The following is a 15,733-nucleotide window of genomic DNA, read 5'->3' on the forward strand; positions in this document are numbered from 1 at the left end:
ACTTAACAGTTAGGAGCTGATTGGCTGGTGATAAGGTTCCAGGCACTTTGGGGGAAATTTACTAAAGGAAATGTGTAAAAAAAATAGGTGTATTTGTATCCAGAAATACACTTATTTTTGACATTTACTATCCCGAAAATACGGCAATTCGTAGTCGTATTGATGTGCTATCAATAGGAATACGAATTGCCGTATTTTTGGGATAGTAAATGTCAAAAATAAGTGTATTTCTGGATACGGTACTCTTTACCTAGCACGGCGCCCATCGCGGGCATTGAATGCACTAAAAAATCGGGTGCGACGCGACCGACGCGATTTCCCATAGGGAACAATGTTAAATGTCTCAATTGACCCGATTTTTCTGTTCAATGCCTCAATTGACCCGATTTTTCCATAGGAAACAATGTTAAATGGCCCACAGAGGCCAAATAGGCACCCTAAAGTGTGAAATGGCCCCCACAATTGTTAACGCCAGCCCACGATCAACGTGAACCCGAAGCGTGGCGAGCGGCGGCGGGACGCGTCCTACGACCTTTTCATACCCCCACTATCCACGTCGGCGTGGAGTTGAGAATAGAATAGTGTGGCGAGCGCAGCGAGTCACAGAGCCCGAAGAGTGGCGAGCGCAGCGAGCCCCGCGAGGGGACGCGGATACCTGTGAAGCCCGCGAGGGGATGCGGATACCTGTGAAGCCCGCGAAGGGACGCGTTTACCTGTGAAGGTATCCGCGTCCCCTCGCCACGCTTCGGGCTCGGTGGCTTGCTGCGCTCGCCACACTATTCTATTCTCAACTCCACGCCGACGTGGATAGTGGGGGTATGAAAAGGTCGTAGGACGCGTACCGCCGCCCCTCGCGGGCTCGCTGCGCTCGCCACGCTTCGGGTTGACGTTGATCGTGGGGTGGCGTTAACAATTGTGGGGGCCATTTCACACTTCAAGGTGGCTATTTGGCCTCTGTGGACCATTTAACATTGTTTCCTATGGAAAAATCGGGTCAATTGAGGCATTGAACAGTAAAATCGGGTCAATTGAGAAATTTAACATTGATCCCTATGGGAAATCGCGGGCATCGCGTCGGTCGCGTCGCACCCGATTTTTAGTGCATTCAATGCCCGCGATTTTTTTACCTGCGATGCCCACGATCAAAATCGTGGGCGCCGTGCTAGGTAAAGAGTACCCTGGATACAAATACACCTACCGTATATACTCGAGTATAAGTCGACCCGAATATAAGCCGAGGCACCTAATTTTACCACAAAAAACTGGGAAAACTTATTGACTCGAGTATAAGCCTAGGGTGGGAAATGCCACAGCTACTGGTAAATTTATTTGACACATCAGTAGGTTAAATGTTTCTGAATATTTATTTCACAGAAACACAGTAAACAAGCTAGCTCTTTCAGTGGAAAAGAGGGTCAACCAAAACAATTGAAAATTTATTAAGCTTGGTGTAGTGATAATGTGGCTGGTACTTTATCACCGACCAATCAGCTCCTAACGCTCATATTTCAAACCCAGCCTGTAACTTGGCAGTTAGTAGCTGATTGGCTGGTGAAAAATTACCAGCCACCTTTTCAGTTCACTGGGCTTTATAAATCTGCCCCTGTGGACAGTCTGCTATATTTTATTTTGTTGGACACAAATCTTTATTTAAAATAAACTTACTTTTTTAAATATACCCCTGCACTTCAGTTAAGGAAGGTGGCTGGCTGCACTGGCACACTTCACGGAGTCACGAGCAACAAATCTCAGACTCCGCAAAGGCCCATGGGAAGAGCTGCTCTCTCTGGGCATGCTCAGCAGCACTCCTTAAGGACCGGCAGCCATCTTTGACAGTGGCAGCCAGCCTCCTCGCATCCACTGTAAGTACAGACTGGACGCTGCACAGAATAAATATGATAGTGTGGTACTACTGTATTGCGCGGTCAGCTCAGTCATATGCAGAGCCTCTGCAGCGTGAGGGAGCGCTGGAGCGGGTACCTTCAGAGGGACAGGCGGCAGGACGCTGCACATAATAAATATTCTGGTGTAACGCTGGAGCGGGTACATGCAGAGGGACAGGCGGCTGGACGCTGCGCAGAATACATATGCTGGAGTGACGATGCGGCCGACCGCTGGCAGAGCTCACATACTGTAGCTACGGCAAACCGGATTAAAAGCACAGTGTGCAGACTGGCCGCGCAGCGCGTATCTGCAGTCTGCACACTGTGCTTGTAATCCAGTTTGCCGTAGCTACAGTATGTGAGCTCTGCCAGCGGTCGGCCGCATCGTCACTCCAGCATATGTATTCTGCGCAGCGTCCAGCCGCCTGTCCCTCTGCATGTACCCGCTCCAGCGTTACACCAGCATATTTATTATGTGCAGCAGCCTGCCGCCTGTCCCTCTGAAGGTACCCGCTCCCTCGCTGCAGAGGCTCAGCATATGTCTGAGCTGACCGCGCAATACCACAGCCTGTTTTCTGCCTTAACCCACCACTGTCTGTGACCCTCAGCCGGCCCCTAGGCATTCCAGATGCCCCAGGCAAATGCCTGCCCAGACCCACACTCGAGTATAAGCCGAGTAGGGCTTTTTCAGCCAAAAAACAGGGCTGAAAAACTCGGCTTATACTCGAGTATATACGGTATTTTTTTTACAAATTTCCTTTAGTAAATTTCCCCCTTTATCACTTCTCCTCCCTTATCACTGCTTCATACATCTACCCCTGAGTGGAAAATAATCCTGATGGAGGTATTAACCCTTTGAGTGCCAACATCTCTGTGAGAGATGCGCAAAATATCTGATAAAAAATGCCAGCGCCGCTCACATTTGTTATATAAATTTAAATAAAAAATGTTGTGTAAAAAATAATTAGATTTCCTATATAAGGTAACATTACAGGTCATTATGATGAATCAAAATGTTTGCTTGGTAATTTTCCCAGTTTTGTCAAATTCACTTGGCACTCCAAGGGTTAAACCACAAATGCTTAATGGTTACTTTCCATATCGAAAAAAAAAAGTAGAACCCTTTCACAGTAAGTGGGTCCAGTGTCGGACAGGGGCATGAAGGGCCCACCAGGAAAATGCACTCACAGGGGCCCACCAAGGGGCATGGTCTTTTTGAAGGGGTGTGGCCACCTGACCAGAGAGGAGTGGCTATACACTATGCAATTTTGGGTCAATTTCATCCAACTTCGGCACTTTGGGCCGATAATCGGGCCAAAATCGCAGGTGTGTGACATCTGATCTGTAAATCCCCCCCCCTGATAATAAAGCACATAGGTCCCACAGATAATACAGCAAAAAGCCCCCCCCCCAGATATTACAGCACATAGGTTCTCCACACACAGATAATCGTACAGCACATAGGCCCCCTCATATAGTACATTACATAGGTCCCCCACTCAGATAATAGTACAGCACATAGGCCCCCCCATAGGCAAATCTATAATTACGGTAATGGGTGGTCCCAAATCCAAATTTAGAAGAAGGGGGGGGGACCTTTGCGTGGTGAAAAGGGGCGTGGTCTCATGGGACAGAGGCGTGGCATAACAAAATGGGACGTGGTGTTACACTTTAGACCACACTCCGTAATACCCATTACACATAAATCAACATGCCGTAATGCCAATTACACATAAGGCCACACACCATAATGCCCATTACATACTATATAACAAAACGTTATGCGAATTGCTAGGGGGTTCTTGCTCTATGCCAAGGGGGCTTCATGCTGGATCCCATGTGGGAATACATGCTTGTTGCCAAGGGGGATGTCTCACGCCGCTCACTTAATTGAAAGAAATGACAGCCGGGCAGAGAGCGCTGTGCCCGGCTGTTTAGTCTAGGGAATTGCTTGTTGCCAAGGGGGATGTTACACGCCGCTGGACTCATCTAATTGAAATAAATGACAGCTGGGCAGAGAGCGATGTACGCATAGGCCCCCAATAAAATACATTACATAGGTCCCCCACTCAGATAATAGTACAGCACAGCACATAGGCCCCCAATAAAATACATTACATAGGTCCCCAAACTCAAATAGTACAGCACATAGGCCCTCAATAAAATATATTACATAGGTCCCCCACTCAGATAATAGTACAGCACATAGGCCCCCCATATAGTACATTACAAAGGTCCCCCCACTCAAATAGTACAGCACATAGCCCCCCCATATAGTACAGCACATAGGCCCCCCCATATAGTACATTACGTAGGTCCTCCCTACCTAGATAATATGGCACATAGGTCCCCCCACAGATACACACACACAATACAGCACATTCCCCTAAAAAAAATAAAAAAATAAAAAAAAATATATATATATATATATATATATAAAAAAGTTAATACAGCACATGGTTAGGTTAGTTACCTACCATTTTGCAGAGGGGGTCCAAAAGCAAGCAGCTCCCTCTCCACCAGCCGGGAAGTCTCCTCCTGGGACATTTACCCCCGCAGTCCCATAGTTCTTATCTTGCAGCCGGGGGAGGTGGTTACCCTGCGGGCGGGGATCTGTGTTTGGGGCCCCGGTGGTGGCTGCTCCCATCCTGTGCAGAGTCTTGTGCTGCACCGGCAGGAGTCGGGACAACTGTGGTGTGGCGTGTGGCGTCTGATGACATGAAGCATGACACAGCAGTATGACAGGGTCCCAGGCAAGGCTTCTCTGCCCTGCTTGCAGCCGCCAGGATATTGCTATTGTGGCGGCGGGGGGAAATAAAGAGCGATAGCCCCGCCCCCTTAAACAAGTGGGCGGAGTCCGAAATCACCAGGGCATTCCCTGTTTCCCCGCCAGGCCAGTCTGAGTGGGTCCTATACATTGATAGTACATGGCCAGATCTGAAAAATTTTGGAAAATGCCACTTGGTTCTTGATGTAAATGTTCTTTTGTAGCATATGATTAGACTATTAATTAAGGTAGCTTAATTATAAATTCAAATAAAAAATATCTGTAAAAGAAGATTGTATTTCCTATATAAGGCAAACAAGTCATTATGATAAATAAAAATGTTTGTCAATTTTCACACCTATTTTGACAAATTCACGTGGCAGTCAATGGCATATATTCAATGCCGTGGGCGAGCGGTGACTGCGAGCAGGACTTTTTGCTCGCAGTCACCGCTCACCCTGTCAGTATTCAACTGACCCCCCTCATTCGCAAATTCCCCCTCACTCCGTTTTTTGAATACTTGCCAATGGGTTAATAGTCACCTGATTTAAAAATATATATTTTAATATGTTCAAATTAAACACAATAAATTATAATAAATAAATAACAGTTTCTCATATAGGGCCTTATTTTGGTTCATTCTTTCTGACAAAATCCTTCTTAGATGGACAAAACCATGTGCACTGCAGGGGGGGCAGATGTAACATGTGCAGAGAGAATTAGATTTGGGTGAGTAATTTTGTTTCTGTGCAGGGTAAATACTGACTGCTTTATTTTTACACTGCAATATAGATCTCACTTTGAAGTAAAACCCCACCCAAATCTAATTTTCTCTGCACATGTTACATCTGCCCCACCTGCAGTGCACATGGTTTTGCCCATCTAAGAAGGATTTTGTCAGAAAGAATGAACCAAAATAAGGCCCATAGTGCACACATATTCTGCAGCACTGAACAGAGTATAGGTGAACATTCACACCAGTCCCTGCCCCAGTGGAACTTACAATCTATATTCCCTACCAATATTCCCTACCACATATACAAGCACACACAGACATTCGAGGGTTAATTTGTTGGCAGCCAATTGACCTACCAGTATATTTTTGGATTGTGGGAGGAAACCGGAGTACCCGGAGTAAACTCACGCAAGTACCGAGAGAATATACAAACTCCGCACAGTTAGAGCCATGGTGGGAATCGATCCCATGACCTCAGCGCTGTGAGGCAGTAATGCTAACCATCACACCGTCCGTGATGCCCGATTTGATGGCCACAGTTGATTTTTTCAGCTACCCCTTTCACAAAAACCCAGGTGTAAAAGTTGTAGAATAGAATAAAATCAACTTTATTGGCCATGTATGCTTGCGCACACTAGGAATTTTTTGTGGATTACAGTGCAGAATCAAGCAGGGATGAAAAGGGGGGGGGGGGGGGGGGGACATTATATATATTACATAAAGATATTACATGCATGGTCAGGTCGCCAAGTAGGGACACGTTGTTTGTCTTTTGATATTGGGATTGCATTTGCTTTGATTGGATTGTTCAGGTGATGGACGGCTAATGGAAAAAAGCTTCTTGCAGATCTGGAAGTTTTGACGGGGATGGACCTGAACCGTCTTCCGGATGGTAAGATGTCAAACAGGTTGTGACCGGGATGCAGCTTGTTCTTTGCGATCTTCTCAGTGCGTTTCCTTACCCTGGATGAGAACAGATCCCTTATTGGGGGGGGGTGTCTGTCCCTATGATCCTTTCCGCAGGCTTCCCCACCCTCTGCAGTTTTTGTTTGTCGTTCTCACTTGCCCCACCGTACCAGATTGTGATCGAGGATAAGTAATTGGAGCTCATCAGACCTTCAATTGTCTACGCTGCTACTTAATGACCACAAGGGGAGGATGTTATTTCCAGGAATGCCCGTGCATTCTGGTGGTAAATCCTGTGTCTCGCCACATAACTGACCCTAAGGATGATATATGAACACAATTTTCTTAATTTAATATTTTCGGCACTTACGTAGCGTATGTCTCACGCAACCCTCCTGTGTCCACGCCACCATCTATTACCTTTAGTAATGTTGTAGCAAGCAAAGTGGAGCAAGCCACCAAGCCCAAAGCGCGGCCGCAAAGATGAGCAAGTACCATATTTTCTTCTAAATTTCTCAAGAAGAAAATTTTAGTCCAGGGGTGCTATAAAGGAAAATTCAGATCCTCGAGGCTAGCCCCCCCAATAAAAGTTCCAGAACATGTAGCATAGCTCCACTCCTGACACCTGTTCGGCCCCACCCCAGTTCTGATTGGCCCACGTGTCAGTTAGTCAAAGAAAAGGGATGGCCATAGTGCATCATAATCCTCCATTTCATAGCATTCTACCATCGATGGTCATCCCTATTTTGAAAACCTGCACTTCTCATGGTTTTAAGCAGCTTATTGTCCCAGTTTAAAGGGATAGTATTGCTGATGGATGACTTCCAGGTGCAATGTGTTATATCATTTAGGTTTAATTTAACTAGTCCACTGCCAACCAGAGTTACATGTACAGATTAGAATACTAGGAACGCTAGAGAGAGAACAAGTCACTAATGGAAATTATAGAGCAGTTAGCTGTATGTAGAAAGAGATTTGCTGTGAAGGGATGAGTGAGAAGAAAGTCACAGACTGTAAATAATGATTCGCAATGCACTGTACAATACAGAGCACTCCGCTTGTGTGCGGCAGGAACACACCCTGCTCCTCCACTAACCTGCATGAGAGCCCTCCCCTCTCCTCATGCAGACAGACATTCTACTGGAGGGCTATACTGTCCGCAGCCAGAAGGCGGCGCTGTGACAGCTACGTTCTGCCACTACGGAGGATTCGTATGTAGCACAGCTGCCATAACCCCCGTAGTGTCTGTCTGCAGTGTGCGCTCAGTGACCGTAGTAGACCACACGAGAGAGACACCCAGCGCCCAGCTGTCACTCTCGGCATGCAGGCTATGCGGGGACTGGCTCGTTCACACGGGTGATCTCAATCCGCCAATAGCGTCCCAGCGCCTTTCTTCTCCCCCTCTTTCTATTGGCTGGAGGTAGAGAGGGGCGGTCCTTGCTGCACCGTCCCGTTATCTTGTACTCTAAACCCAAGTAACAGAGCTCAGAGCTGCGCTGCTGCAGCCGCGAGAGAGAGAGCGGAATGCCGACTGATGTGTCTCAGTGGTGCGGGGCTCTGGCCCTGGACGAGGTGGACGAGACTCCTGCGCAGCCGCTTAGTGTGAGCTACGGTCCCGCCGTGGGGATAGAGGAGTTGGGCCAAGTGCTGACCCCCACCCAGGTAGTGATCGCGCAGGCTTGCTCAGTGCCAGATATAAGCATTGGCTCTTGGCTAGTGCCACTCCCACCACTATAGCACATTCCTGTTTGCGTTGAGCCCGCCTCCAGCTGCTGCCTACACGGCTATGGTGACTGCCGAGCGACCGATATAGCTGCAGCATGGTGTGCGCAGACGGAGGTGCTGCTACGCTGTGTCCCACCTATTACAGCAGTCATGCCTCGTCCTAGCTCTCTGGCTCTGTACAGACAGTGCTGCCATCTCTAATAGCACTACAGTTACCACCAGCAAGCACTGTCCCGTTACATATACATACACATAAACATCTATCTAGGGACATAGTAGGTAATGGCAGGGAATATATATAGCTGCATCATTTACATATATGCAAGTAATACTTACAATGTGCATCTGTAGTCTTTGTACAAATAAATCTTTTTATGGCTGCAGCATTCAGTAAGACCACTTGTAAGTCATGTTTGTTTGTTTTTATATATATATTTATATATATATATATATATATATAAATATATATATATATATAAAATATATATGTCACCTAGAATGTTGTGACGTGTATAAAGGCCCCCTTACATTTGTCCGACTTGTCATAACGACAAGTCGGACCCGATTGTCCCAGCAGCTCCCCGGGAGGGATCACATGCGATGGCACTTCATGTGCCAAGTTTTGCATGTGATAAATCGCATGCGATTTATCACATGCCACTCCCGGGGAGCTGCAGGGACAATGGGAGTGGGGGACAGCAGCAGGAATATGCCCGCAAACAGAGAGTGGGCAGGGGGGGGGTCGGGGTGCAGGGAGCCGGGCAGGAAGCCGCTGGGCAGGGAGCAGGGGGGGTGGCGGCGCAGAGTACCAGGGAGCCGGGCAGGAGAACACGATGCAGCAGCAGCACTTCCAAAAAAAAAGAAAAACCCCATACAAACGAATAGGAAGCCATTGATTGGCTGAGACCTCTCTCAGCCAATCAGCGATTGGCTGAGAGAGGTCTCAGCCAATCGCTGATTGGCTGAGAGAGGTCTCAGCCAATGAATGGCTTCCTATGCGTTTGTATGGCCCTTTTTTTTTTGAAGTGCTGCTGCTGCAGCGTCTTCTCCTGCCCGGCTCCCTGGTACTCTGCGCCGCCGCCCCCCCTGCTCCCGCTGATGCTGCTCGGCTCCCTGCGCCTGACTCTGGTAGGTCCCCTGTTGTGGGGGAGCACGGCTCCGGGCAGCACATAAGATTTAGCAAATCTTATGTGCAGCCTGTCCGACCTCCCATCTCCGATCCGATGCGCACGGGGCCGCGCATCGGGTCGGAGGGGATGTCACCATATGCGATTTGGGACGATTTCACGGCCCGATTCATCCGAATCGGGCAAAATCGTGCCCAAATCGCATAATGTAAGGGGGCCTTAAGTCTTGGAACCTTTTTATATTCTCACATCCGTAATATTTGCAATTATATATTTGTGAGCCTTGTAAGTAACAACATTCTAATTGGATCTTTGCTATGGTGTTCTTTATTATTCCTGCTCTGATAAAACAAATATAGAAAATTGTGCAACATATTAAAGTGCTTTATTCTCTCCTGATACTGCAGCTGCACCTGTTCTTCAATTCAGATTTTTATTTTATTAGTGATGGGGGCAAAAGGACAAGTCTGACGTTAGCCAGGGAGACACTGGCTAGAATCTGCATTATGATTTGGTGTTGAGTTTTGACTTAAAAGAATTTGAACAGTACAATAGATTTATAATTTTCTTTGTATTATTCAAATTTGAATAGTCAAAACTTTGGAGTATACTGCAGTATGACAGGTGAGGCTCCGCCTAGCCTGACCACCCATAACTTAGGTTAGCAGGTTTAGAGAGGACCAGTGCAGTTTAAAAAAAAAAAAGAGTTCTTGTGGGTTCCATGAGCGAAGTCCGCATTTGCAAGTTTTCCTGTTCAGCCAGTGCCCGCACTCGTTAAGTGTGTTTGCACACCATTCGCTGGGTGATTGACAGCCAGCTGCCATTCGTGGGTAGTACCACAGCGTATTCTGGGAGTGCTTCACAAAAACCACAGACAGGCCCAGATGGTGGTAGGGAGGGACGCTGATCCGATCTCCCCACGGCCATTGCGTGCGTGTAAGTATTGACTTGCACTGCACATGAGGGGTTGGGGAAATCCATTCGATGGTGAGTGGATTTTCTATCTTGTCTGGGGGGATGCCTGTGATAGCTATCACCAGGGACATGGGGAAGGGGAGATTACAGCCTCCCCGTGTGGTTCATACCGTCCAGTTTTTGCTACATGCCCGTACCATACAGGGAGGCTTTATTCCCCTCCTCTCTCCCGTGGTGACAACTGTCACGTGAAGTCCCCCCCAGACCGGACACGAAAAGCTCCGGACTTAAGATTTTGATGTCCGGTCCGGGGTCTTGCCTGGGTACGGTTTTAACCCATACCTATTTTTACCTGTTAGGGGGGTCTATATCAAAGCACGGAGAGAGATAAAGCACAAACAAATCCGCTTCTAACACATTTTACAGATGTGAGAAATGACCCCTGGTACTTTGCTGATTTTAAGGTCTTTTTACCATAGGATCGCATATGCAATGCGATCTGGGCAGGATCTACTGCCCAGGATTGCATTGCTATATGCGATCCTTTCGCCGAGATGTGTGTCTCTGAAGACAAAATGCATGCGATATGCTACAGAATCATGTTTTTTTTTGTACTAGATGCGATACGATCTAGTACAAAAAGTGTGCCACACATACTTTATGTGATGTGTGCGGGAGCGCGTCTCACACTGAGAAAATACCCCGTGTATGGGCGGCTTTAGTCTTCTCTATCTTTCTCCTCCCTACAGCCCCCCGCCCTGCCAGTCCTTATCTATCTCTCCCCATGTTCCCCAAACTACCAGCCTCCACTTGTGTGATTGCTCTGCAGCTGTCTGGGCTGGCTCCCGCTGTTGCGATACAAATACCACAGACTGCTCTGCTGAAGACGGTCTTAAGCGGACGAGCTCTTATTGCGGACGAGCTGAAGATTGCGAACGTGCGGTTGGGCTGCGCAACTTGACCCTTGACACCACGCTGCACACAGCTGAGGGTCAGTATCTGAGCCATCTGCTGCTCAGCGCTGTCCGGCCTTTAAAAAACCTAATTGCGCATGCCCTAACCAATTCCGAAATCCCGGGACTGATTTTAGGCCAAAATACCGGGATCCTGCCAATTCCAATTCCCGGTATTGTCCACCCAAGTAAGAATGCCTGTAAATTTTTTAAATGTACAGTATATACTATTATTCATATATAAAAGTTGCTATGGGTCACCGCGGTAGCTAGCTGGTGGCTGGTGAAAATACTGCAGAGGCAGATAATGAGTGCACCAGATAGGTGACTGTGGTAGCTAGATAGTTGCTAAAAAAAAAACCAAAACTGCAGGGGCAGATAATGAGTGCACCTGTAGTTTAGGTACTTAAGAGGTAACTGAGCGATGCTAGGCCAGCCCTCTGACAAAGTCTCCGTGACGAAACGTGTAGTTGTGTGGCCTAGCGTCGTTGTGATCGTGGAGTCCAGGAGAGTGTAACCACTCCAACGCTGGTAAAGGTGTCAACATGTTCTTTCATCATGTAAACTTTGATGAAATGTTGAAACGTGATCACAATATAGACCAACCAGTTTGTAGTTATGCCACCATTTTGTCCTTCTCAGTACTTTCCAGGAGTTAACTATTTTACCATGTCCACATAATAACTTAATATTCTGTTGTTGGCATTATTGCTATCAACATACTTAAGGTCAACATTATATGACTGAACACGCTGTTGATAAGCAATTACTGAAATGTCTTCCTCTCCTTCCTTTTTCTTTAATAAACAATTCCTTAGTATTATAACCTGGCAATGAGGGGTTGCATGTCTTAGTAAATTCTGCTAGCTCTAGAATTGCAGGGTAGATCGTTTACCTTTATGTAGGCTGTGATATACAAGTGGTTTATTTATATTGCATTTTGATCATCTCTTTTAATGTCGTGTGTTAGACAATAACACAATAGGACATCTATAGTAGATACACACTAGAAGATACTCTGTCCAATATTTCTGGTTGGAGATGGGGGTATTCAATGATGGTCGTCCTCCCGCAGCCATCTCCCGACGGGGGAGATAACTGCGGGGCCCTATTCAATGCTGTCTTCCCCGACAGTATTGAACAGGGGTTCTCCGCAGAACTAGCCCGACATCACAGGCTATCAGGCTCGTTCTGCCGAGAAAAGCCAGAAATAGGCGAGCTCCCGGCCGGAGCTCGTCTATTTCCGTCCTCAGCTCGCGGCCACGCCCCCTTCTCGCCGCTCGGCGGCCGGGACATTAAATCCCGACCGTCGAGCTCACGTCGAGCCAAGCGAGAACGGGACAGGGGCACGGCTGTCGAGCTTGCTCGACAGCCGTTCCCCTGACATAGAATCCCCCCCATAATTTTAATGTATAGGAGGAAATGACAATCAACCATTTTCTCTCCCCCCAAAAATCAAAAAATGTAAAATCAGCAAGAAAATGTTTTTTTTTTTTTTTTCGGATAAATTGTCCTAAATAGATCTTATTGTGACTGGCTTTCCCTGCTTGTACTATTTGTCCAGCAATCTGTTAAAGCAAAGATTATCTGTTGTCTGTGCTTGTGCTAAAACTGATCTATGGTGTGTGTGTGTGTGTGTGTGTGTGTGTGTGTAAACCTTATCTCATGTAAATTAGTTAATATTTTCAACTTGAGGTTAAACTTTTGTTTTAATAATTATACATATTTATTTTTGACATAGGTACAGAACTGTCCCACAAGCATTTCATGGGATGGAATGGATAGCAACAAGCTGTATACCCTTGTGCTCACAGACCCTGATGCACCAAGCAGAAAGAATCCAAAATTCAGGTTAGATGGATAAAGTTTGGGGAGTGATTATCACCCTCTCTAACGGATTCTGATAGTAGATAGAAGAGAGGGGTGTTTTCTGCAGTAGAGGGCAACTTATGATTGGATATCAGCAGCACAAAACCAATCATATGCCTAACAAAAGCTAGTCCTTGCTATATTTGCTGCCAATGACAAAACAGGTATTGGCAGAATTGGACTTGTGAAGCGTATATGTATTCAGAATGTAGTATGTATTTTCTAAAACGTGTGTGTATCTACAATTTCAGAGATTTGTTTGATCAAATCTTCTAATTTATTTCAGGGAATATCATCACTTCATTGTCATAAATATGAAAGGAAATGATATTGGCAGTGGTTCTGTCCTGTCTGATTACATTGGTTCAGGTCCACCTAAAGGAACTGGTAAGTGGCATAAGGTGTCTGAAATTGTAGGTGATGAAGTAGAGTTGGGTTTCACTGTGGCAAGAATATTCGTTGAAAGGCATTGGAGTGGTTAAATAGAAGTGAAGAAGTACAGTTTTATACTTTACACAGGTTTCTCTTTTGTAGGTCTAAATAAATCTTAAGAGTTATTATCAAAATCTCTTGTGCCGCACATTATTAGAGCCAGGTTGTTTTACTATTGCCCCCCAAGGTCCATAAACACTGGGCGATTTTTTGAGGGGAAGGGGGGGGGGGGGGAGAGGGAATAGGCAGATGAGGGAGAACTGTGATGGGAGGGGCAGGAGGGATAATAGTGACGGGGCACAGGAAGGATATGTTTGGAAAAAAAAATATAATTAATGTATGGGGGGGGGGGGGGGGCCTTATCTCCATTTACAAGCATGTGCGAAGGACTCACTGCTGTCTAGTAATATCTCCATTTACAAGCATGTGCGAAGGACTCACTGCTGTCTAGTAATATACAGTCTACTTATATTTGGGTTTGTATGTAATGGTGAAGGGCTTTGGGATATGCCGATGCATTTTATTAATACATATTAACAATCAAAAATTAGTATCTTTTATTTTTGACAGGTCTCCATCGTTACGTCTGGCTGGTCTATGAGCAGAACAAACTGCTGAAGTGTGAGGAGCGAATACTGTGCAACCGGTCCGGGGAACATCGAGGGCAGTTTAAAGTGCTGTCATTCCGCAAGAAGTATAATCTGGGAAGCCCAGTTGCTGGCACTTGCTACCAGGCAGAGTGGGATGATTATGTCCCCAAGTTATATGAGCAGCTGGGGTCATAAATGAAATAGAAAATGGCCCCTTATGTGTACGTTAAGAAAATAATCCACTTAACGAATTTGCCAGTCGTGGTAAAGTGTGTAATTTCTATTGTTTTGTCTAAGCTCCCCAGTAAAGGAACCTGCATTTCATCATTACCAGCATTATACTGTATGAGCATTGTAGAAAACATCCAGGACAGATGGTAATAGCATCCACCCCTGCAATAGTAAGCATGTTTCTGTAGTAGTTTGCCACTTTGTTGTTGTTTTTTTGCATGAAATTATAGTAAAATCTAGTCACATTACATATATGGTCAGATTGCTGCAGGCCGGAGAATTGTGCAAAGCACCAATTGTATTGCTCAACGGTATGTTTCAAGAGCAAATTGATCCAGTTTTTAACTGCCTCAGACTAGGGGTAGATTTACTAAAGCGTCTAAAAATGAAAAGACATAATGTTGATCATAGGAACCAATCAGATTTGGCCTATCAATTTTTTATTGCATCCCAGAAAATGAGACAGAATCTAGTAATGTTTCCCCTAGCAAACAATTTAAATTTTTAGAAGTTTTCACAAATTTACTCTAAAAGTTTGTTCGATTCTGAGATTGAATCCCCAACTTTTATTGACCATTGACATGAGTAAGCAAGGGAAGTCACGGAAAGAGACTGGTATTTTCTGGGCAAATAATTATTTTAATCCATCATCTAATACAATATTTCTGATGATACTATTACCTTTTTTTCTGTGATTTGACTAATGTGTATAATATAGAACTGAAATCACTACACAACACTAATCAAATTGTAATTTGTCAAGCTGCTAAGTGGGGTGTTGAGAGGCAAATTGAATTAAATGGTTAAATTAATGAATTTAAGAGACATGTTTCCGTTTACTTATTTCTATTAAGCATTAAAATATAATACCACCTTCTATAATGAAGAAATAAACTATAACATACAGAACGGGTTTAATAAATAAGTGGACAGCTATTTTTCCTTTAATCAATCTCTGCGCTTACATACAATTTCCTTTATATTAGATGATGTATATTATTTACAAAAACTACTAAATAAGTCCTCTGGCAAGGCCTGTAAACTCTTCCCATGATTCCCTCTGTCTGCCTGCCTGCATTACAATAACACAACCGCATAGTGCTCACGCAAGTTTTCACATAAGCTAGATGGAGGCAGCTTATATGGGTGTGGTATATTAGGTTGACAATGTCAAGGTCAACAGTGATAAAAGAATCACACAAGCAAATGGTTGACTTGGAAAAGGTTGTCACATGAAAATGGTAGACGTTTTTTGGTGTCTGCTGACACCTGAGTATGTGGAATCGGCTTATAGTGTTCAAAGTTCACTGTCCATGCTTCGGTCCATCCATCTTGCTCTGCTAACAATGCACTTGTCACACTTTACCATCAACCATGGATTTCAATTGGGAGCCGTCAAGTATGAAAAAGTAAAGAAAAAAACAACCCAAAACTCATGTTCACTGTATGGTATCAACCTACCATACGGAACCCAGGTTATATACCAATATTCCCTGTGACGAAGGGATGACTGCTGCTATTATACACATACTACTGGTCCTCCTATTGACTTTCTCAGGATAACATTTGATGTATTTCTATGTAAAAACTATTTTCTCT

At 45.3% G+C, this 15,733-nt stretch overlaps 1 protein-coding gene across 2 annotated transcripts; it reads left to right on the top strand.

Annotated features, from left to right (window-relative positions):
- The first annotated feature begins 7,755 nt into the window (after positions 1–7,755).
- Positions 7,756–14,955, top strand: LOC146012905 (phosphatidylethanolamine-binding protein 1-like). Of its 2 annotated transcripts, none has more exons than XM_083151477.1 (4): positions 7,756–7,954; positions 12,754–12,863; positions 13,168–13,268; positions 13,884–14,955. In XM_083151477.1, the coding sequence occupies exons 1-4, from the start codon at positions 7,817–7,819 to the stop codon at positions 14,096–14,098; spliced, it is 564 nt and encodes a 187-aa protein (XP_083007603.1). In that variant the 5' UTR covers positions 7,756–7,816; the 3' UTR covers positions 14,099–14,955. The 2 variants fall into 2 exon arrangements, with proteins under 2 accessions (XP_083007603.1, XP_083007604.1); XM_083151478.1 differs by having other exon boundaries at positions 7,757–7,894.
- Positions 14,956–15,733: the final 778 nt, after the last annotated feature.

The sequence above is a fragment of the Crinia signifera genome, chromosome 1, assembly GCF_055691185.1.
Source record: "Crinia signifera chromosome 1, ASM5569118v1, whole genome shotgun sequence".
NCBI classification, from domain to species: domain Eukaryota; kingdom Metazoa; phylum Chordata; class Amphibia; order Anura; family Myobatrachidae; genus Crinia; species Crinia signifera.

What these genes read in the sequence shown, in the direction of transcription:
- LOC146012905 (XM_083151477.1), top strand. Translation starts at nt 7,817, where the DNA reads ATGCCGACTGATGTGTCTCAGTGGTGCGGGGCTCTGGCCCTGGACGAG. An exon ending in AAGTGCTGACCCCCACCCAG is followed by an intron (nt 7,955 to 12,753) that starts GTAGTGATCGCG and finishes TTTTTGACATAG; the next exon opens with GTACAGAACTGTCCCACAAG. An exon ending in AGGTCCACCTAAAGGAACTG is followed by an intron (nt 13,269 to 13,883) that starts GTAAGTGGCATA and finishes TATTTTTGACAG; the next exon opens with GTCTCCATCGTTACGTCTGG.